This window comes from Oryzias latipes, chromosome 3 (genome assembly GCF_053564925.1).
Source record: "Oryzias latipes strain Hd-rR chromosome 3, Olatipes_Hd-rR_3.1".
NCBI lineage: Eukaryota > Metazoa > Chordata > Actinopteri > Beloniformes > Adrianichthyidae > Oryzias > Oryzias latipes.
This window is the reverse complement of record NC_136239.1, coordinates 1,021,780-1,043,501: the sequence shown is the minus strand read 5'-3', so window position 1 is coordinate 1,043,501 and position 21,722 is coordinate 1,021,780. Positions and strand designations below refer to the sequence as shown.

Below are 21,722 nucleotides of genomic sequence, written 5' to 3'. Positions count from 1 at the left end.
GCTGAGCTGTGAGAACCTAGAACCGTCTGGATGTGCAGCTGATCTGTGCAGCTGTAGGGTTTTAGTTAAGCTGGGTGTCGGTGATGATCCTTAAATATCACATGCGGATTCTGAGCAGACGATTGTCGTCCTAATAAAACTACTTTCTTTCTGTTTCAGATACAGTTTGGAGTTTACTTGAGATGTGACTGAATAAACTTTGAAACTGCATGTGCAGTTTTTCTGAGTTCAATGGTACAGCCGTGTCACCGTCTGGTCTTTATGATGCAACAGTTGATCAGAACCGCATTTTGTTCAGGACAAAAAACTAGCAGATTTATTTCAAGAAAAGATGCTTAAAGCCAGACTGAAAGAGATTTCCTGGCTGGGAAACTTCCTTTCTTGTTTCTGATTGGTTGGTGTAAAATAAGAATTAACTTGGAGTGAACTGTGAGCTAAGCAATGCGGATGATGGCTGTGCATGGCTACCAAAAAACACTTTTCCATAAGTATTGACTTTTTTTATATTGCCATAAATGAAAAGTTAGTGTGAGGCTGGTTGGAAACAAATGAGTAACTAACAACAACGAGGCCAGAACCAGTCCAGCTGTTTCACTGTTTAATGCAGGTTTCCTGGTTAGCTGAATGGTTTCATCCATGGGCGTCTCTCAGTAACATTTTTTTTTCCTTTACCACCACATTTGTGCACATTTGCATAAAAAACTGCTGCCTGAACCCTTGAGCAATAAAAAAAAAGATGGTCAACAGAAGGGATAAACGACCAAACTGGTGGTTTCAAAGAAAAAAACAGTTTTGACTCAAAGACAGGAAGTGAATGAACCGTCTGGACGTCTGATGGAACATTCCAAAATTGAGGTGCAGAGAGACCCAAAGCTTAAAGGAGTTGGACAACTTAAACCGAAACGCTACAGTCTGAAGATAAACCAGAGCTGTTAAAACTGCTCCCATCACAGATTCAGACTGAACCATCAGACGTCTGCAGGTGAGTTTACATCTGCGGGATTCCCTCCAGGAAAGCTCAGCCAATCCTTTCAGCGAGGCAGATGGACAGTAGAACCGGCCCGTCTTCTTACACATTTGTTCTGATGGAGCCCACAGCCTGGCTGTTGGTCTCCAACCGTTTTCAGGCTGCAGTTTAATATTTTCAGGCATCGGTCCTAATGGGGCTGAAGCCGGCGCTTAACGTTTTTTAGCTTTCAGTTGATGATTGATGTTGATGTTTAGCGTTAAAATGCTACAAGAAATGTAGTTTGAAAAAATAAAGCTGAAAACAGTTTTTCTCTTTGCAGATGATTTGGTGAAGGAAATTTGTTTTGTAGAAGTTGATTCTGATTTATAAAAACTCAGTAGAAGCGACATTATAGTCCCCCCCCCCCCCCCCATATAAAACTATTGCCTGGCATTAATCAGAGAGGGTACAAGTAAAAACCAATAACCTCATTATTATGGCCTCCATGAAAATAACAAAAATATAAAGTTCAGGGGGCCCAAGCAGGCTGGGCTCCCCGTCCCACAGCGGGTCTCTGCCTGGCTGCCAGTTCACCACCCGGGAGCCGGCATGGTGATCGGGATGGGTCCAGCTCCATGACTCTCCAGGGTGTCCCCGCCTTCACCCAATGGAAGCTGGGACTGTTGGGTCTATGTGTTCATTTTTTGATTTGCTATTTCTTCATGTGAGGCGGGCCACATATCGTCATTGTAACATTGATCACTTGTTTCCTCACATCGTGCAGCACTGTTTCTAACCCCCGTCTTTGTTGCCATTGGTCGATGCTGGTCACTGTCTACTGTTCTGCTCCAACCCACCTTTTCTAGGGAAGTTGCAATGGGATTTCTGTGACATAAGAATGGGAGCAGCTGGGAAGAGAACATGGGTTTAGAGAAGCTGGGAGAGAATTCAACATCAAATCAATGGCACATAAGAAGAAGTAAGGGGAACAAAGCAAGATGGTCCCAGTTGGAGGAAAAATGATGTGTGATTCTGTAGTCTCTACCTCAGGGGGGGGGACACTTTTCAGCATGCAAGCTTGCTTTGAAATGACTGGCTCCAGAAGATCTACCTATACGTCTCATATCTACAGTGGGGGAAAGAGTATTTAGTAAATTACCAATGAGAGAGGCCTGTAATGTTCATCACTATGAGAGACAAAATGAGAAAAATAATCCAGAAATTCACATCGTCTGATTTTTAAAGGATTCTTTTGTGAATTATGGTAGAAAATAAGTATTTGGTCAAAAACTACAGTTCATCTCAATACTTTGTTATACATCCTTTGTTGAAAATTAGGTTTTGTACAAACTAATGCTGGTATTTTGGTCCATTCCTCCATGCAGATCTCCTCTAGAGCAGTGATGTTTTTGGGACTGTCGCCGGGCAACACAGACTTTCAACCCCCCCCCCCCCCAAAAAAAAAAAAATTCTACAGGGTTGAGCTCTGGAGACTGGCTAGGCCACTCCAGGACCTTGAAATGCTTCTCACAAAGTCCCGCCTTCGTTACCCGGGCAACGTGTGTTTGGGATCGTTGTTCTTCTGAAAGACCCAGCCATGTTTCATCTTCAATGCTGATGGAAGGAGGTTTTCTCTCAGAATCTGGCCATTCATGGCTCCATTTATTCTTTCCTTTACACGGATCAGTCATCCTGGTCCCTTTGCTGAAAACAGCCCCACAGCATGATGCTTCCACCCCCATGCTTTACAGTCTGGTGTTCTATGGATACAACTCAGCAGTCTGTCTCCTCCAAACACGATGAGTAGAGTTCTTACCAAAAAGTTCTATTGTGGTTTCATCTGACCACAGGACATTCTCCCAATCCTCTTCTGGATCATCTAAATGCTCTCTAGCAGACTGTAGACAGGCCTGCACATAGACTGGCTTTAGCAGGGGGACACGTCTGGCCCTGCAGGGTTTGAGTCCCTGGTGGTGTAGTGTGTTACTGATGGTAGTCTTTGTTACTTTGGTACCAGCTCTCTGCAGGTCATTCACTAGGTCCCCCATGGGGTTCTGGGATATCTGCTCACCGTTCTTGTGATCATTCTGACCCCACGGGGTGAGAACTTGGGGGAGCCCCAGATGGAGGGAGGGTATCAGTGGTCTTGCATGTGTTCTATTTCCTAATAATTGCCCACACAGGTGATTTCTCCACACCAAGCTGTTTACCTGTTGCAGATTCAGTCTTCCAATCTGGTGCAGTCAACAGTCTGGTTTCTGGTGTCCTCGGACAGCTCTTTGGTCTCCATAGTGGAGTTTGGAGTGTGACTGTTGGAGGTTGTGGACAGGTGTCTTTATATAGATAACCAGTTCAAACAGGAGCCATTAATACAGGTAACCAGGACGGAGGATCCGTCCTGGTTACCTCTACAGCAGAAGTTACAGGTCTGTGAGAAACAGAAATCTAGCTGGTTTGTTTTGAACCAAATACTTATTTTCCACCATAATTTACAAATAAAATCTTTAAAAATCAGACAATGTGATTTTCTGGATGTATTTTCTCATTTTGTCTCTTATAGTTGAAGTTTACCTATGAAGAAAATTACAGGCCTCTCATCTTTATAAGTGGGAGAACTTGCACAATTGATGGCTGAATGAATACCTTTTCGCCCCACTGTATATGTTGATATAAATATTGCTTGGATGATATCTTGATCAAGATATATGAAACTTAAAGTGATATATCGCAGACCCTTTCTAAAAGAAAAGATTGAAATATCATGGAAAAGTTTATTCATTTCTATAGTTTCAAAAAACATGACATTTCATAGAATAGAGGTTCTGGGCCCACTGATTAACTGATTTTAATTCTTTGTTTTGTTTTACATAAACTGGGGTTCCAGTTAATGAAACCCACAAAGAGGATTTCAGAAAATTAGAAAACTGTGGAGAAATCTGCCTAAATGTTGGAGTGCATGAATATTTTAAACTGGGTTTCACCAATTGATCATCTACATCCCCAGATGTTATTAAATTGGTTCAGTTCAGTTCAATTGTCTTCTTCAATATGGGGAAGACCTCAGACTTGACAATCAGCTATTAGACTATAACTGATCCCCCTCCATCGTCTGGGTAAGCCACAAAAGCTCCTGTTGTTCACAGAGCACTGTGTCCAAGCAGCTCAATGGAGAATCTAATGGAAGGACAAATGCAGCAGGAGAAGAGACTGATGTGGACTTCAGTGGATCATCGAAGGGACGACATTCAGGAACCTGCAGACATCCAAAAGGAGTGGAATGAGGTGGAGGAACAGCTTCAAAAACCAGCACATTCAGACGGACTCCAACTGTCGGGTTCCTCGGGTCAAGCCACTTCTCATCCTGGGCCACTGGAGGAAACATCTCAACTGGGCCAAGGAGAAGGACTGGACTGTTGGCCAGAAGTCCAAGGTCCTGTTTTCTGATCAAGGTCCAAGGTTTTGGAGGAAGACTGGTGGCGAGCAGAACATGAGTTGCTGGAGCTCCAGAGTGGAATCTCCACAGTCAGTCATGATTTGAGCTCAAGTGTCCGGCACTGGTGTTGGTAAACGCTTTCTTCCATCCAAATCACTGCAACAGTCTACCAGAATGTTTTAGAGGACTCTATGATTCCTTCTGCTGCAGACCTGGATGGAGGGGCAGATGTCATCTTCCAGCAGGACGTGGCCCTGCCCATACTGCCAGAAGCACCAAAACCTGGTCTGATACCCACGCCATCACAGTGCTTGACTGGCCTGCCAACTTGCTGGACCAACGCCCCATTTAAAATGTATGGGTTACTATAAAGAGGAAAATGAGGGGCACAAGCCTACAAAACAAAGAGGTGACGATGAGCATCAAGAAAATCTGGACTTCTAGAAGCTGCTTCAATGCCACAAGCAGTGAGGCAGTAAGTAGGGCAGAGGGTTTCCCCACCTGTTGAAGATGGACATATCGTTTTGAAGTTACCTTACTTTGATTGGTTTGGTGTGGTTATGATTTCTGTCTAATTCTTTTGGGGGAGGGATAGCTGAGAAGTAAATTGAGTGATTTCTCCACAGAATTCTAACTTTAGAAATCCTGTTCTTGTTTTTTTTTAGCTGGATCCCCAATTTATGTAAACATAAAGAATTTAAAGTAATTAAAGAGTGGGCTCTGAATCTATTTGCTGTGAAGTACAAACCTTATTTGGAGAGTAAAGAATGCAGAGTTTCATCTCATAAACCTTACTCTCCCTGTGAAGCACGTGGGCGGAAACATGGTTTGGGGCTGGTTTTCCTTTTGTCTCTCCACTCTGCTGTAAAGTTTGGCTTGTCCAGGGCCCACAACACGTGAAAGTCAACTGTTCAAAGTTTGGGAGATTTAGTTTAAAGAGCCACTCCAATCATCTTTTGCTGTTTTTTCAAAGCATTCTCAATGGTCTTTTAATCATCTTCTCTTCTGCTAGTTCCTGCTAACTATCTAGCTGTTCTAATCTTTAGAGTATTTTACTCCAAAGATCACATCACTCCTGTGTTAGTTTCACTTCACTGGATCCCAGTTGATTCTAGAATCAAGTTCAAGATCCTCCTGTTAACCTATAAGGCCTTACATGGAATGGCCCCGTCCTATATTAAGGACCTCATAGTCCCTTACCATCCAATCAGAACACTTCACTCACTAAATGCAGGACTGCTTGTGGTTCCTAGAATTAGTCAAAGTACGGTTGGAGGTTGAGCGTTTAGCCACCAAGCCCCTGTTTTATGGAATAAACTCCCAGCTCATGGAAGAGAGGCCGACTCAGTTTCTACATTCAAAGCTAGACTGAAAACATTCCTCTGTGGACATGTAGTTGTAGGGTTAGATAAGTTAATTCTTCTCTAAGAGTTCTGGTAAATCGCCTGTTTGTCCTGGGGGAGGATCCCTCCTTCATGTGGACACCCCTGAGGTTTCTTCTACTTTTTTCTGGAATCTGTTTTTTTTTTAGGAGTTTTTGCTTACAGAGAAGGGGGCCTGAGGGGAGGGATGCCAGTATAGTTTAGTTTTCTCCTATTGAATTCTATGTATTCATGATTCTTGTGATTAATGATTTTTTTTATAATGTTTACTTTACAATTACCGGTCCGAAGCCCATGAAAACTACAAGATGAGCTGCTATTAAGTGATGAAGAGCCACAGTGTCCGTGTCACAGACATGATCCGTGTAGTTTTTGTGTTGGTCACCGTATCACCAGTCTGTTCTGTCCTTCTACTGACTTTATCCACTAAGGTTTCAGAGCAAAGCATTGGATGTAGTTCTATTGACCAGCATGAACAGTTCATTTGTGTCTGTGGTGATGCAGAAAACGATCACAGCCAGACCCGTCACCCCTGTCTGTGTCTGATGTGACGCTGCAGAAACAGACAGGGAGCGTCAATAAAGTACAAGTATACGCCACAAACAAATAATGAGTTTCTCAGTAACTTCCCATAAATAATCTCAAAAACTTTACAAGAAGTTATTACAGTTTTGTGAAAACAAATCCACAGAAATCCCTGACATCAGTTCTCTTTCTCCGGAAGGGAAACAGCATGTTTGAGTAATGCAGGTTGTAGACGAGTCCTTATCCCGACGCTAAAGAAAATTATAGCGATATTTGTAAGAATTACAGCAAATTCTGAAAAAATGACAGTGGATTCTGGAATATAGTGGATGCTGAAAATATCATTGTGAAGTTGATCAAGTTGACCACACCCACAACATGAGCGTCCAGCAGGTCACTCACAGACTTTGCTGCTTTGTGCCGTTATTGTTCGGGATTAAGTCACAAACAATAGAGACTCTTCTTCCTCAGGAAGCTGAAGAGGACTGGACTCTTATCCCAACTCAAGGAAACTTCTACAGAGCCACCGTAGAAAGCATCCTCTGTCTGAGTGCTACGGTGTGGTACGGGAGCGGCACCGCTCAAGTCAGGACGGACTTGGCCCGGGTGGTGAAAACCGCATGGGATTGTGGGAGGACCTCTCCCACAACTCGACTCGGTGTACGACAGCCGGCTCTGACGGAGGGCTGGTTGTTTAGCTGCAGACCTCTACCCTCTGGAAAAAGATCCTGGAGCATCAAAACCTGATAGACTGAGAAGAAGCTTCCTACCCAGAGCTGTAAGGTCCTGGTCCTGCACTGCATAATGACAATCCAAGATTCTGATTCTGATATTAACACACTGTTCATCCTGGTCAATATGGAATACTTCCCCGGAGTTTTGCTCTGTAATCTTGGTGGATAAAGTAGGAAGAACAGAACAGATGGTGATGTGGTGACGAGCACATGAACGACACGGATCATGTCTGTGTCACGGCCACCATGTGGCTTTTCAACCTTTGATTGCGGCTCATCTTGTGGTTTTCATGAGCAGATGAGGTCAGAGCCCACCATGTTTGGAGTTCTTTGCTTTTGTAGTTACAAATTTCAGAACCAAAATCACGGAAAACATTTGAACAAAGATCACCTTTTTTTGTTTCTTTTATGCACAGACATTTTATTTTAAATGAATGCAATACAATACACTACCATAAGAGTCCACTTAATTCTATTTAAAAAAAAGACAAACAAGCAAATACAAGGTTTGCAGTATTTTATAATTTTTTAAGTCAAAAACATAAACAGAAACATGTCAGGCATCTGTGTAACTAATGGTTCTATGGTTAGACTACAACAGGGTTCAATACCATAATTCCTCCTGGATATGGGCATCTTTAGCAAAAACAGTTGTTTTTCTCTTTGGTTCAGAGACAAGAGGGTAGTCAAAGAAACCCCAACAACCTTTCAGTGCCCGCCCCATCCCTCTGTCAGTACATCACACATGTAGCTACATTTCTAACCTCGTTCTTTTGTGTTCACTCTCCCTCTCCAGATCCTTTCTTTAAAACATTTTTCTACTGTACCTTAAGGTTACAGTTGACAACGGTTTACAAGTCTTTGACAGTTACTCAGGGTGCTTTCATGCTAGCATGTTTGGTCCACTGGAATTCTGATTTTCTTTGCTTAATTTGGTCAAATTAAAATCATATCTTGAGTCAGGACCAGCAGTCAGACGTTGACCCGTATGATGATATGCGTCTTTTACAAACAAGACCCGGCTTGGTTCACTAGGGTAAAGGAGATGACACCACGTCTAGATGTATGAACATCAGCAGACAGGTGGAACTGGTCAGTTTTTGTCTCTGATCTTTTTTTTCTCCTCATTGTTCATGCTCATTTCGGTTAATGCTGTCGCCTCAGCAGCAGCTGTTGGATGCTTACAGGTAGGTTAGTTCACATGAAACCAAACCAAACCGAATGAATAAAGATTTTTTAAATTACCTACTCAACTTAACAAAGCAACAGAGTTATCCCAGTGTAAAGTCGCCTTTTTAAAACAGGAAAAATCTCTCTGCTGTCAAGGCTAATTATAGATTGACAAAAACCCATAATTTACACAATGAGACCTTTTGAATGTGATCAAAAATCAATAACATCAAAAAAATTGAATTTTTGCACACTGTGACACACCTAAATCCATCCATTTGACCAGCATGCCTTTGTGTCAGGGTTCAAACATAAAGGGACAACTTGGGCTTTTGTTGTAGGGTGTAACGATTCATTCTAATGACGATTCGATTCGTATCATCATTTGTGGTGGAAGATGCAATTCATAGTCGATTTTGTTTCATTTTTAACGATCCGATTTTTGACCTAAAATGGATCCAGCCCACTTTAGAACTTTTCCAGAGGTTTTCCAGATTCTTGGATTCCTTCCAGATCATGATGGACTGATCCATTGTCATGACATCACATGTGTGTTGTCCGCTGGGATGCACTTGGTGGTTTCTACATTTTAGAAAATAAACCTACCATGTGTCAATCTAAATGGAATTTTCCAACATTGACAAAAGTATTTTGAAACAGTTTTATAATGGTATAGGTCAATTTTTATAACAACTTGCTTCAGACAGATTGGTCTGGTTGCATCGTAGGAATATAATCAATTGATGGATAAAGTCGATTAATCGTCACACCCTTAACTGTAACCCAATGTTAGAAATGGTATTCATAGAGCACACTTGGTAAGCAGTTTACCTTAGGACAGTCTTCATGCAGCCCATATACTGTGGCCGTCTTATGACATGTGGACCAAACATGTATGATATTCCACGACCCAAACAGGCCCTCTGAACACAACAGTGTTGTGAACCATAGATGCTAAAAGTACCCCAGAGTAAGTCCAGATAAACCTTTGAACCTTTTTATTCACTTACTTTCCAAAACCTTGTTTTCTTCCAGACTCTTACATTTCAGACTATTTTTCCTATATGCCCCATTGTTTCAGGAATGTAAAAGTCCTTACATCACTTTTATAAAGTTTAAAATCTGCCTGCAGCAGTAGATACTGAACCTTTTTTTTTAAAAACAACAAAAACATAATAAACAAACTTCATTGCATCTACTCCTGTAAAGTAAGTTGCATCCTACTTTTTTACTTGTAAAGCTGAGATTGATCGTCTTTTTAAGCACCAGTAACTTGCATAGTAGACTAATTTCCCAATAAATCAATACAACATATCATTTCTTAGTTTGGATCCTCAACTATCCAAATTTGATCACTTCCGGTTCTATAAGATAGAAATGACTTTCTACATGTAGGGCATTTTTCGTTCTTTCTCCTTGACCTTTCAGCTCTAAATCTTGAATCAGTCGTTTCTCTTACAAACCATGGGTATCATCAGCTGTATCTGTATTTTTTGTTGAACCAAACCCTTTGGCTTTTCGGTTAAAGTCCTTCCGTTCATCCTCTTGAGATTTGCGTTTTATCAACCCCATTCCAAAAGCCGCTGCTGTCTTCAACGGTTTCTCTGCTGCCTCTTTTAACTTTCTGGCATCAAACCGTGGGCTGTACAGTAAAATAGGCAGGCGACTGACAAAAGAAGGAACATCTGTCTGATTGTCTTTTGACTGGTTCTTTTTTTCTGAATCTTTCTTCTTCATGTTGATCTGATCCATGATTCTTTCTTTGGTAGAAAACATTTGAAAAAGAAGCGCATCCCACATCTTGAGAGCCTTTGGATCTTCTTGGTTCTTAGTAACCTCCTGGTTAACATCCACTTGATGAGTGTCCTCATTGCTGATGCTAGAACCGACTGAAGCTTCAGCCTCCGGCGCTGGGAACGTCGGTTCGTCAGGCTCAACCACCATGTGTTTCTTCAGTCGCGTCCATCCACTGAGCTTTCCCTTCAGGCCTTTCAGCTTCTGGGCTGTTTTTGGTTCTGTAGTAGCGGGTGGCGTTCCCACTGTGTCTGACTTGTCAGTAGCTGAAGATACAGCTGATGTCGCTGACTTCATGGAGGGCCTGACTGCCTGAGTTTCCGTCACAGCAGCTGCAGTTTTGGCCTTCAGATCGTTTTTGCCTGTGAGGCCAGTTTTTTGCGGAGATGACGGTGACATTCCTCTGTTTGGAGTTAGGGTTTTGACTGAGACTGAAGCCTGAGGCAAAGAGGTAGGAGTGGCAGTGTCAGTCACAGTAGTCTTACCTACAGATGCTTTCATGACAGTATTTGTTGCTGCCTTGGTTAAAGTGAGCTTGTCTACCGCTTTCCTAACACTATTCATGCCTGAGATAATCTGCATTTCTTCGGTGAGAGGCCTTGGGGATTCCAGGGCTGGTATTTCTTCAGGTGCTGGATTTTCATGCTTAATTGGACCGTTTTTTGGGAGATTAGGTGTGCTGCATAAAAGTGGATTAGTGTAAAAGCTGGACATGCTGGCTTCTGGGTAATGGGAGGAGTTGATTTCTTTTGCAGTTGAATCAGATGAGAAGTTGTTTTTCACATGGCTGATTGGTTGCTGCATTTGTACTTCAGTGACTAATGTGTCCTTGGTCGAGAGAAGTTTGATTTTTGGTTTCAAGATGTGTTTAAGGGTTGGTTCAAAAGGCTGCTCTGCAGCATCAACAGTCGTATTAATGTAAAGAGGGTTTAAGGTGGGGGGGTTGTGCTCTTTGGACAACCCTGTCAAACAAACAGGACTTAAAGATGTTGCAGTTTGTGGGTTGTGAGAGACTTCCTTTATAGAATGCATTTTGATGGAAGCATGTTGACTATTTGAATCAGTTTTTGTCAGGGATGGAGAATTGGTTTCCAACGGGGTTTTTGTGTCATTTAAACAGGAGATTGGACTTTGTGAGTTCCCTGGAGGTTTTGAAGAGATTAATTGTTCTTCAGATTTAAGATTCCCGGTCTGCTGTATTGTCTGTTCAATATTGATGGCATATGTTTTGGCCCCAGCACTCACTAAGTGGATAGACGGTACTGTCTCAGATGGTTTTACATTTTTCATTTTGGGTGGTGGGCTTGCTAAACATTGATTTTCAATAATTGTTGAACTTATGGGGAATATCTCTTTTACAGCAGTTTTATTGGTAATTTGAAGCCGAGGTATCAGTGGGGATTTGTTACCATCAGCTTGTTTACTATTAGAAGCTCCATAACCTGATGTTTCCATGGTGTCAGATTTAGTTGTAGATGGAGAATAAGGTCTTTCTGGTTTGATCAGAGGACTCTTCGGTGCAATAAGCCTTTGACTGGAGATTATTGGGGGTGTGCTGATGTCCAGAGCAGACAGGTTCACCGCTTTAATTGGTAAAACAGCTTCTATGTTAGGTTTGTTGGGGACAGTGGTTTCTTTTGTTGAAATATCATTAGATTTCCGATTTAAATAGAAAAAATGTGTGTGTTCAGTTTTGCTTCGTATGTTTTCTAGAGTTCCAGGAGTGGAACACTGAAGTGGCTCAGTGGATGTCTTTCTGAAATATATCGTTTGACTGTTCGTGCTCATGTCTTCCCTTTGGAAGTCTGCATTTTCTGGAACATTTTCTGCTCTGACATTCAAAGTATGGAGACGATCTTTCATTTCTTTAGTGTTGACAGTGGCATCCACTGCATTGGAACATTCCTGGTAAGTTCTGTAGGAGTTCAAAGTTGTGCCTTGCTCAGTAACATCACTACAGCCTATCCTGGCCTGTATGTTTATATCTGAGCTAAAACGTTGTCCCTGCTGTTTTGTTGGAACATGTGATGTGTCTGAGTCTGAATAGAACTTACTGCCCCAAAAACCAGCTGACTTGGTTTCAGTATCAAAGGGCACAGGAGAGGTTGGTTCTATGTTGTCTCTTCCTAATAAAGCACTGCTGATAGTAGGGACTGCTGATTTTAGTGGATGGTTTTTTGTGTCTGCAGTCTGAATTTCTCTCCAAATGTGACTTGAGTCATTAACAGAAGGACTGGGTCCATTGCTCCTTTTAGGCACAGATGATGAACGGACAGAAGAACACGTGGATGCTTTGACTGGTCTCTGTGGTGAAGGGAATTCATTCGAATACATGTTTGGTTCATTGTTGCATTCCGCCTCAATGCTTTTCTTATGAAGGGGATGTTCTGTGTTAGCAAATACTGGAGGATTGTTCCAAAAATTACTTAGCAAGCTATCACTTCTCATTTCCATTAATTTCTGCTCTTTACCTAAAAGTAATTCATTGGCTCTTAAATTTGGCAGGTTTGCTGAAAGATCATTGGTGAACTGTTGCACTCCTGTGGTGTTTTTTACAGTATGGCTGTCTGTAATTTTGAGTTCTGGCTCTACTGTTGGAGGTGCGTTCCTGTTTTTACATTCACCAATGGAACTTTGTGTTAATAACAGACTAAAATTAACAACTTTTTCTGACTCCTTTGAAACTTTAACTCTAGATTCTTCACTGCATGTTTTATCCAACATCAGAGGTTTTCTAACATTATATGTTTTATCTGTGTTATCTACCTCATCTCGGTCACGTTGTGCCTTTGGAGTAAAACCGTTGGTGAAAGAAGAACTTGACTGATACCTACTTTCACCTTTGAATGGGGTCATGGCAAGCCCTGCATCTGTAGAAAATACCACACTTTGTGAGTGTACCTCACCTCCTTTAAGTACTGGTATTGTAGCTTTTGAAGTGGAAACGTCATTTGTTGATTGTTGCATTGTTTTGACCCTGTCCAGATTGGAGGTTTTCTGTAACTGTATTTCATTACAGTGAGCTCCAAGCCAACTTTCTTGAGCGGCATCTTCGCTGCCTTTGACACTCTGTGAAGGTGAAAGATCAGGACCACGTAATGTCTCACTGCGGAGCAAAGCAGAGAGATCCTCATGGCCATTGAAGGATTTGTCATCCTTGCAGACGGATGGTTCATTTACGAAGGGTTTGTTGGGATTAAAGGGATTGGGGCTGGGATGTAATGCAGTTGTCCTTATTCCACCATAAGCAGCATATTCTGCTGGGGTCAGTCCATAATATGTGGACTGTGACTTGGGCTTTGAGTTAGCCAATGACATTTGTGCCTCCAAAAGCGATGTTAAAGACTTGCGAGCCTGCACTGCAGGTGGACGATAGGAGGAAAACCCTGGACTTGAACATGGGGTTTGCATTTGAGTGACTGGTGAAGGTCTGAGTTTGTCTGGTACACATAGAAATGATGGCACTGTTGGCAAAGATGAGGCTTCTTTCTCTGGACCTTGGTCTGTCCATGGCTTTGTTATCATAGAGGTGGATATAGATTTCATAGCAGGGGTGTCAGATGTGTTTGAGAAATCTCTGTGGAACAGCTCGTTTTGAGTTTGAACTTTGGTTTTCTGTCCCAGAAAATCTGGTGCTTGTGAACCCTGGATCGAGTTGAAACCAGGTGTTTCAGTAACCGGCTGTTGACTGTATTTTGATATATTTAAAAAAGGAGTAGGAATTGATTTTGGGCTTTGAAGAATGTCCCTCTGAGACTTCAGTAATGATGGTTTCTGATGTGTGTTAGCAACTGATTCAGTTGTTTTCTCTCTCAATCCAGCAGATGAATACGTTCCCTCATATGTCGGGTTGGTTAGAGCGAGGTCTTGAACGGAAAGTGGCTTCGAAATCTCAAAAAAAGTGGCCCTTGATGTGTACATCCTAGCTTGTATGTCTTCTGATCCTTTCTCCTTAAGTGACTTATTTAGTGAAATCTTTGAGGCAGTAACTTCAGATGACACTTGACGAAGACTGTTGCCATTGCTGGTTGGGCTGGCAGGCCAGGATGATGCCTGCCTTGTAGAACTGTCTCCTAGATAAGTGTTTGTCCCCCTCTGGCTGCCTATAAATGGCTGTGTCTCTGTGTTTGAAATGGATAGTGGCACTGGAACAGGATGCAGTTCTGTTACTTTAGAATGTGACAGACCTGGGTAACAGTTGCTGGTGAGAGCAGAGAGAGTGAGGCAGTGAGTTGATATTTTAGGACTGGACAGTGCCACAGAATCTGGGGGGACTGTTGTGACTGTCCCATGGGAGTTTGAGGTTGAATTTACAGTGGGAAGGGGAACTGGTGCTGCCATATTCTGTGGTGGATAGGAGAGGGCAGGTTTCAAAGGTGGAAATAGAAAGGGAGTGGCATCGTCAAACAGAAAGGAAGAGCATTGGTACAGGGGAGCGACCTGGACTTCAGAGTTCATGGTCTGAGCTGTGCAGGGCTGAGGTTGGATGTTGCCCATGGTTTGGCCATGAGTGCTTTTTTGAGGAAGAGGGGAACCAGAATGGTCATAGAAAGAGAAGGTTTCTGCAACAGAGATTGGATCCGGTGTTCTTGGAGGGCTGGACAGATCACTGTGCTCCAGATCTGTACTGGCTTCATTGACGGGTGACAAGCAGGAGCGGAAGGGGATGGGTGTCTGAGACAGGCTGGTTTTCTTCTTGGCCCTTTTCTTCTTGAGTTTCTGAAGCCTTGCATTGTCTTTGCCAGGTTTTGGCATCAAAGGAGGCGGATACTGCTGGGTAATGTCCGATTCCAAGCCATTGCTGTAGTAAACCTCCATTAACATTTCACGAATCTGCAGGACAGATAACAGGCAGGTGAATCTTGACATCACACTCATAATGGGCTCATTCAGTCAAAGCTTTATGTACACACGGCTATTGATAGGATTTTGGCTGTTTAATCATGCAGGTAAACCAAAAAATTGTGTTCCATTTTTTTGGATTGGCTGTAAGATTTTTTAATTATTAATTAGAATCAGTTTCTACTTTTTAATCTTCTAATTTTTTACCTCTTTGGAGTTTCTTTTAACTCCATTAATTATGACTGAATTATGCACATGTTTTGAAACCAACCAAACTACCTTTTGAATGCTAGTTTGGTTTTGTGTATCCAGTTTAGTTCTTACAGATATATCAGAGTTGGAGTTTTATTTTTACAGTATATTTGAAACAAACAAACAAAACTAAAAAAAACTAAAAACAAACAGAAATACTTAAGAAATTCAACTAATGTCCAATTTTCACAAAAATGAACAAATCCATTGTATGTATGTGAGTATGATAGCTGGGACAAAGTTATCAAATCCAAAGCTTTGTGAAAACACAGGCGGCCGTGGTGCAGAGGTAGAGTGATCAACCTCTGCATGGACGATCGGAAGTTCCCGCCTTGCCTGTAGGAGTGTTTTGAAGCGTCCTTGGGCATGACACAACCATTGCTCGTGGTGGTAGGAGGTCGGCTACAGTGTTTGGCAGTGGAGCCGTTGTTAGTGTGATTATAGATGACTGTGACTGTAAAGCTCTTTAGGGCTTTTAAGAAGGTAGCAAAGTACTACAGAAGTGCTGCCATTTCCCATTTCACTGACAGTATCTCACAGGAGCCATTATTAATAGTGACTTATAAAGTCAACTTAAGGAAAACTCTAAACTGTGGCAGAAATCATTCATTCTGAAATGTATCACCCAATAATAAAAGTTCAGTAAGCTTTAGCATTACCAAGTATTTTATTACTTATCTTTTCACCGACCTGTCACTCACCCTCACAGGACACATTCCAACTAGAGTGTGTTCACAACACTCAATGAATAATAGTGAAAGATTTTCACCTCTTTTACATGTTTTTTTATTTGATTTGAAATGGTTTATTTCGAGCAATCAAGTAAGAAACATACACAAAACAATCCAATCATCAGTTATACATTCATACAATAACAAATCCAACTTAGGATATTTAGACATATTAATAATTATTGCTTGAAAGGGAGTGGAAGGAAGCGAACTTATAAAATCCCACCCCGTTATACCGTAACCGTTTTATTACATGATTTATCAATATCTGGTTCCTAGCATTTATCAGACAGAATTAAGAATCCTGAAGTATCAATAAATATCATGACAAAGATCAATTACTTAAATCATTATGTAAAAAGGAAATAAATAAATAAAACTACTTTTAGGAATCAACATGGCAAATGCAGATCATTTATCCAAAATCTATGCAGATTATATTACTTATAAAAGTCATGTATATGATTAATAAAAATAAGACTATATCAGTAAAATAGAGATAACACTGTTTCAAAAAATTTCTTAGCAAAATCTGATCAAGTATCAAAAGTTAAAATATGTGCAAAATTATGTTACATAAGAAAAATCATGCATCAATTTTTCAATTTTTGGAGCAAGTGAAGTAATATAATTAGTAATCAATCAATTTAACCATTTTCAAAATTGAATAAGCTTTTTTATTTTTTATAACAAGTTAACGCTGTGACATAAAATAAAAAAGGGTCCATAATCTGTCAAATGTCCAAGGTTGGTATTCCTTCTTCTGCTGATTAACAGCCGTTCTTCTGGGTTTAAACAGAGTTAATAGTTCTCTTCGCTGTAATGTCTGCAGACATTAGATTAAGGTCCATATCCTTCTTCAGCTGATATCAGCGGCGCTGAAAGTTGAGGTCAAGTTGTCTGCAGGTCAGAACTCTCTGCTGAGAATCAGGTCACTTCAGACTTAGAGAAAGCAATGAATCCAGGCGTCATATTTCTTGAAATTATATTTGGCTCTTTGATTTCTTACTGCATGTAACACGTCCGTGATCAAACACTTCTCAAAATCCTTCATGGTCTTCACAACCAGAACCTTGGACCGGTCCGGTGGACCGAGTGGTTTGACGTAAATCCTGCAGCCTTTAACCCAAGTGTTCTCAATCTGCTTCTGCTTCCTGAGAAGCCTGGCATGTTTGGTGATTTCAGCATTCCTTCTGGTCAGATGGTCGTTCAGATTAGCAGCAGATCCCTTCAGGTTCTTCCTTTGGTTCATCAGAGCTAGCTTGTGTTTTTGATTCAGGAACGCTGGTTTATCCGTCTCTTTCCTCCTGGGGAGCGGGGTGGCAGGTCTCCATGGTGTTTAGATCCAGGGAAATCCCTTTAGATGTGAGAAATGATTCCACTTGGTGTTCCAGAGATTCTCCATCGCTCCCCCGTTTCAGAAGAACCACTAGCAATGGTAGTGCTATTAGCATTAGCAATGCTAATTCCAGCTGCATTTAGCTTTGCCCGAGGTTTGATCAGTACTTCAGTGACAATGACATTATTGATCCTTACTTGTTGTTCCACTTCATCCAGTCTCTTCTCCAGAATGTCGACCCCGGTTATTTTTTTGCTTGTTTTGAGCTCGGAATCTTCCGAAGTCTTCCATTAGCTCCTTCAGTGGAGTTAGCTTAGCGTCACTTGTTCCATGAAAGGATACAGTGCAGCTTGGATTTCATCAAGAATCTTTTTAAGGTCTTCTTAGTCCTGGTTTTTCTTAGAGGCCATGGTCAGCTCTCTTTTTCCGGAGAAAGTCAACTTTTAAGTCACTTGAAGATAGTTGTGTAGCTGCCGTGAGCCACACGCATCCATGCTGTAACATGTAGATCATGTGCCTGCCTGGATTCATCCACTGACAGCAAAGCGTTGTGTATTCCTACCCTACAGTCAGAACTATGCACCTGTATTCATGGGTTCTACTGTATAATAACCCCCCAGAGAAAGTAACAACAGTTTGTCTGTGTTGTCTGGGACCAAAGAACATGACAGTGTTGTTTCTGCTTCAGGGCAGTTGTCAAATTCGACCCACCAAGCCCATCCTGAACCTCCCCAAGTGTGGGAGTTTGTTGCAAAAAATCACTCTTACAAACAAACATTTGTAAAGTTATTATTTGAAAAACTTTAGAGACAACATTCAGATCAAAAAGCTATTTTGAATGACAGACGCCTGCTAAACTCCCCTTGTTCTCCACAGTGATGACCCCTATGGAACTGCAGTCACTGATTCTGTCCATGTAGGCTAAGCCCCCCCTTCTGACCCCTCAAGCTTAGAGACGTTTTTGGTATTGCCAATGCTTCATGCCTCGCTTTACGGGGGCAGCCGTGGTGCAGCGGTAGGGCAGTCAACCTCTGATCAAAGGTTCAAATCCCACTTTGCCAGCTCATGTGTCAAAGTGTCCTTGGACAAGACACTGAACCCCACATTGCCTCTGGTGGAAGATTGGTGCCAAGGTTTGGCATCAGTGTGTGAATGGGTGAATAGGACTGAGAGCACTTTAGGCCTTCGGGCCATATACAAGTATACAGCATTTACAACAGGGGTGTCAAACTCCTTGAGGGACGACCTCCTGCTGGATTTTCAGACATCCTGCCTTATCTACAGTTGATTACAGGGATCAGGTGTTTTTTCCCAATAAGAAGCTACAATGTCTGGTTAGTTGGAAAGCATTTAGGACATGGGCCCTCAAGGCCAGGAGGGCCATGCTCCACTATGTCATTTGTTGGCACACAGAGAAGAAACTCTATGTGGTCAGTCAGTGCAGAAATTGATCTTCTCTGTTAAAACAGTGTAGACGAATCAAAACTCACAAATTATTACAGTATTAAGGTTAAAATTGCCAAAATAACCATGCGAATCATCCACAACACTTTAGACATAACGGATCGGTCGAGGCCCGGGTTAACAACGACCGCCACCAATGCTGTTAACCTACAGGGTGTCGGTGGAAATTTGACTACTGTTGGTCGAAGAAAGAGGGGAGGCAGAAGGGTCCGTGGCCAGAGAGAGAAGGGAAAAGGCAGGAACATAGGTTTGAGAATAGGGACTCTTAACGTTGGCACAATGACAGGGAAAGGCAGAGAGCTGGCAGACATGATGGAGAGAAGGAAGGTAGATGTACTGTGTGTGCAGGAGACAAGGTGGAAGGGCAGCAAGGCACGTAGTATTGGAGGAGGATACAAACTGTTCTATCATGGTGTTGATAGGAAGAGAAACGGGGTAGGAGTGATTCTGAAGGGGGAGTTTGTAAACAGCGTTCTAGAGGTGAAAAGAGTCTCAGACAGGATGATGAGCCTAAAGTTAGAAATTGAAGGGGTGATGGTGAATGTAGTCAGTGGGTATGCGCCACAGGTTGGCTGTGAGTTAGAAGTGAAGGAGAGATTCTGGAGTGAGTTGGATGAGGTCATAGAGAGTATCCCCAGAGGAGAGAGAGTTGTTATTGGAGCAGACTTTAATGGGCATGTTGGTGAGGGCAACAGAGGTGATGAGGAGGTGATGGGCAGGTTTGGTGTGAAGGAAAGGAATCTGGAGGGACAGATGGTAGTGGACTTTGCAAAGAGGATGGAAATGGCGGTAGTCAACACTTACTTCCAGAAGAGAGAGGAACATAGAGTGACATACAGAAGTGGAGGTAGGAGTACTCAGGTGGACTACATCCTATGTAGACGAGGTCATTTGAGAGAGGTTAATGACTGCAAAGTGGTGGTAGGAGAGAGTGTAGCCAGACAGCACCGCATGGTGGTGTGTAAGATGACTCTGGAGGTCAGGAAGAAGAAGAGAGGGAAAACAGAAAAGAAGACCAAGTGGTGGAAGCTACAGAATGAAGAAACTTGTGAGGAATTTAGGCAGAAGTTGAGGCAGGTCCTGGGTGGTCAGGATGAGCTTCCAGATGACTGGGAAACTACAGCAGAAATTATCAGGGAAACAGGTAGGAAGGTGCTAGGTGTGTCATCTGGAAAGAGGAAAGACGGTAAAGAGACTTGGTGGTGGAATGAGGAAGTACAGGAATGCGTCCAGAGGAAGAGGTTGGCTAAAAGGAAGTGGGATGTAGAAAGGACTGAGGAGGGTAGACAGGAGTACAAGGAAGCGCAGCGTAGAGTGAAGAGAGAGGTGGCAAAGGCCAAACAGAAAGCTTAGGATGAGCTATATGACAGGTTAGACACAAAGGAAGGAGAGAAGGACTTGTACAGACTAGCCAGACAGAGAGACAGAGATGGGAAGGACGTGCAACGGATAAGGGTGATTAAGGACAGAGATGGAAAGGTGCTAACAACCCAGGAGAGTGTACAGAAAAGATGGAAGGAGTATTTTGAGGAGCTGATGAACGAGGAAAATGACAGGGAAAGAAGGGAGGAAGATGTGGTTGTTGTGGAGCAGGAAGTAGCAGAGATTGGAAAGGAGGAGGTTAGGAAGGCTCTGAAAAGGATGAAGAGCGGAAAGGCCGTTGGTCCTGATGACGTACCTGTGGAGGTATGGAAGTGCTTAGGAGAGACAGGAGTGGAATTTCTAACAAGGTTGTTCAATAGGATTTTAGAGAGTGAGAAGATGCCCGAGGAATGGAGGAGAAGCGTCCTGGTCCCGATCTTTAAGAACAGGGGTGACACGCAGAACTGCAGCAACTATAGAGGAATAAAGTTGATGAGCCACACAATGAAGCTGTGGGAAAGAGTAGTGGAAGCCAGGCTTAGGAAGAAGGTGGAGATATGTGAGCAGCAGTATGGTTTCATGCCCCGTAAGAGCACCACTGATGCCATTTTTGTTTTGAGAATGTTGATGGAAAAGTACAGAGAAGGTCAGAAGGAGCTGCATTGTGTGTTCGTAGATTTAGAGAAGGCGTATGACAGGGTGCCGAGGGAGGAGCTGTGGTACTGTATGAGGTCGTCTGGAGTGGCAGAGAAGTATGTCAGAGTAGTTCAGGACATGTATGAGAGAAGTATGACGGTGGTGAGATGTGCTGTAGGTCAGACAGAGGAGTTCAAGGTGGAGGTGGGACTACACCAAGGATCAGCTTTGAGTCCTTTTTTGTTTGCTATGCTGATGGACAGGCTGACAGACGAGGTAAGACAGGAATCTCCCTGGACAATGATGTTTGCGGATGACATCGTAATTTGCAGTGAGAGTAGAGAGCAGGGGGAGGAACAGCTAGAGAGGTGCAGGTTTGCTCTGGAAAGAAGAGGCATGAAGGTCAGTCGTAGTAAGACAGAATACATGTGTCTGAACGAGAGGGATCAAGGTAGAAGCGTTAGGTTACAGGGGACTGAGGTGAAGAAGGTGCAGGAGTTTAAGTACTTGGGGTCAACAGTTCAGTGTGATGGGGACTGTGGAAAAGAGGTGAAGAGGCGAGTGCAGGCAGGTTGGAGCGGGTGGAGGAAAGTGTCAGGAGTGTTGTGTGACAGAAGAGTGTCAGCAAGACTCAAAGGAAAGGTGTACAAGACAGTGGTGAGACCAGCTCTGCTCTATGGGTTAGAGACGGTAGCAGTGAGACAGAGACAAGAGGCTGAGATGGAGGTAGCGGAGATGAAGATGTTGAGGTTCTCCTTAGGAGTGACCAGGTTAGACAGGATAAGGAACGAGTACATCAGAGGGACGGCTCATGTTGCCTGTGTTAGCGACAAAGTCAGAGAAGCCAGACTGAGATGGTTTGGACATGTTCAGAGGAGGGATAGTGGATATATTGGTAGAAGGATGTTGGAGATGGAGCTGCCCGGCAGGAGGGCAAGAGGACGGCCAAAGAGGAGATATATGGATGTCTTAACAGAGGACATGAAGTTGGCTAATGTTAGGGTAGAAGATGTCCATGATAGAGTGAGGTGGAAAACGATGATTCGCTGTGGCGACCCCTGATGGGAAAAGATTAAGGTTAAAATAATAAAGACTCAACGCTTATTATA

The 21,722-nt window shown here is 42.7% G+C and overlaps 1 protein-coding gene across 4 annotated transcripts in view; it reads left to right on the top strand.

The window, feature by feature from the left end:
• The window catches only part of foxr1 (forkhead box R1), a 64,848-nt gene that overhangs the window by 6,612 nt on the left and 36,514 nt on the right, over window positions 1–21,722 (top strand). Inside the window, exon 7 of one of the 4 annotated variants that reach the window (XM_078944084.1) lies at window positions 4,093–4,142. The exons of 2 other annotated variants lie outside the window; for them this stretch is intronic. In XM_078944084.1, the coding sequence (XP_078800210.1) occupies window positions 4,093–4,127 (35 nt within the window). In that variant the 3' untranslated portion in view covers window positions 4,128–4,142. Of the gene's footprint in view, window positions 1–159; window positions 238–4,092; window positions 4,143–21,722 lie in introns of those variants that run through there. One more of the 4 variants, XM_011492435.4, reaches the window with a different exon arrangement.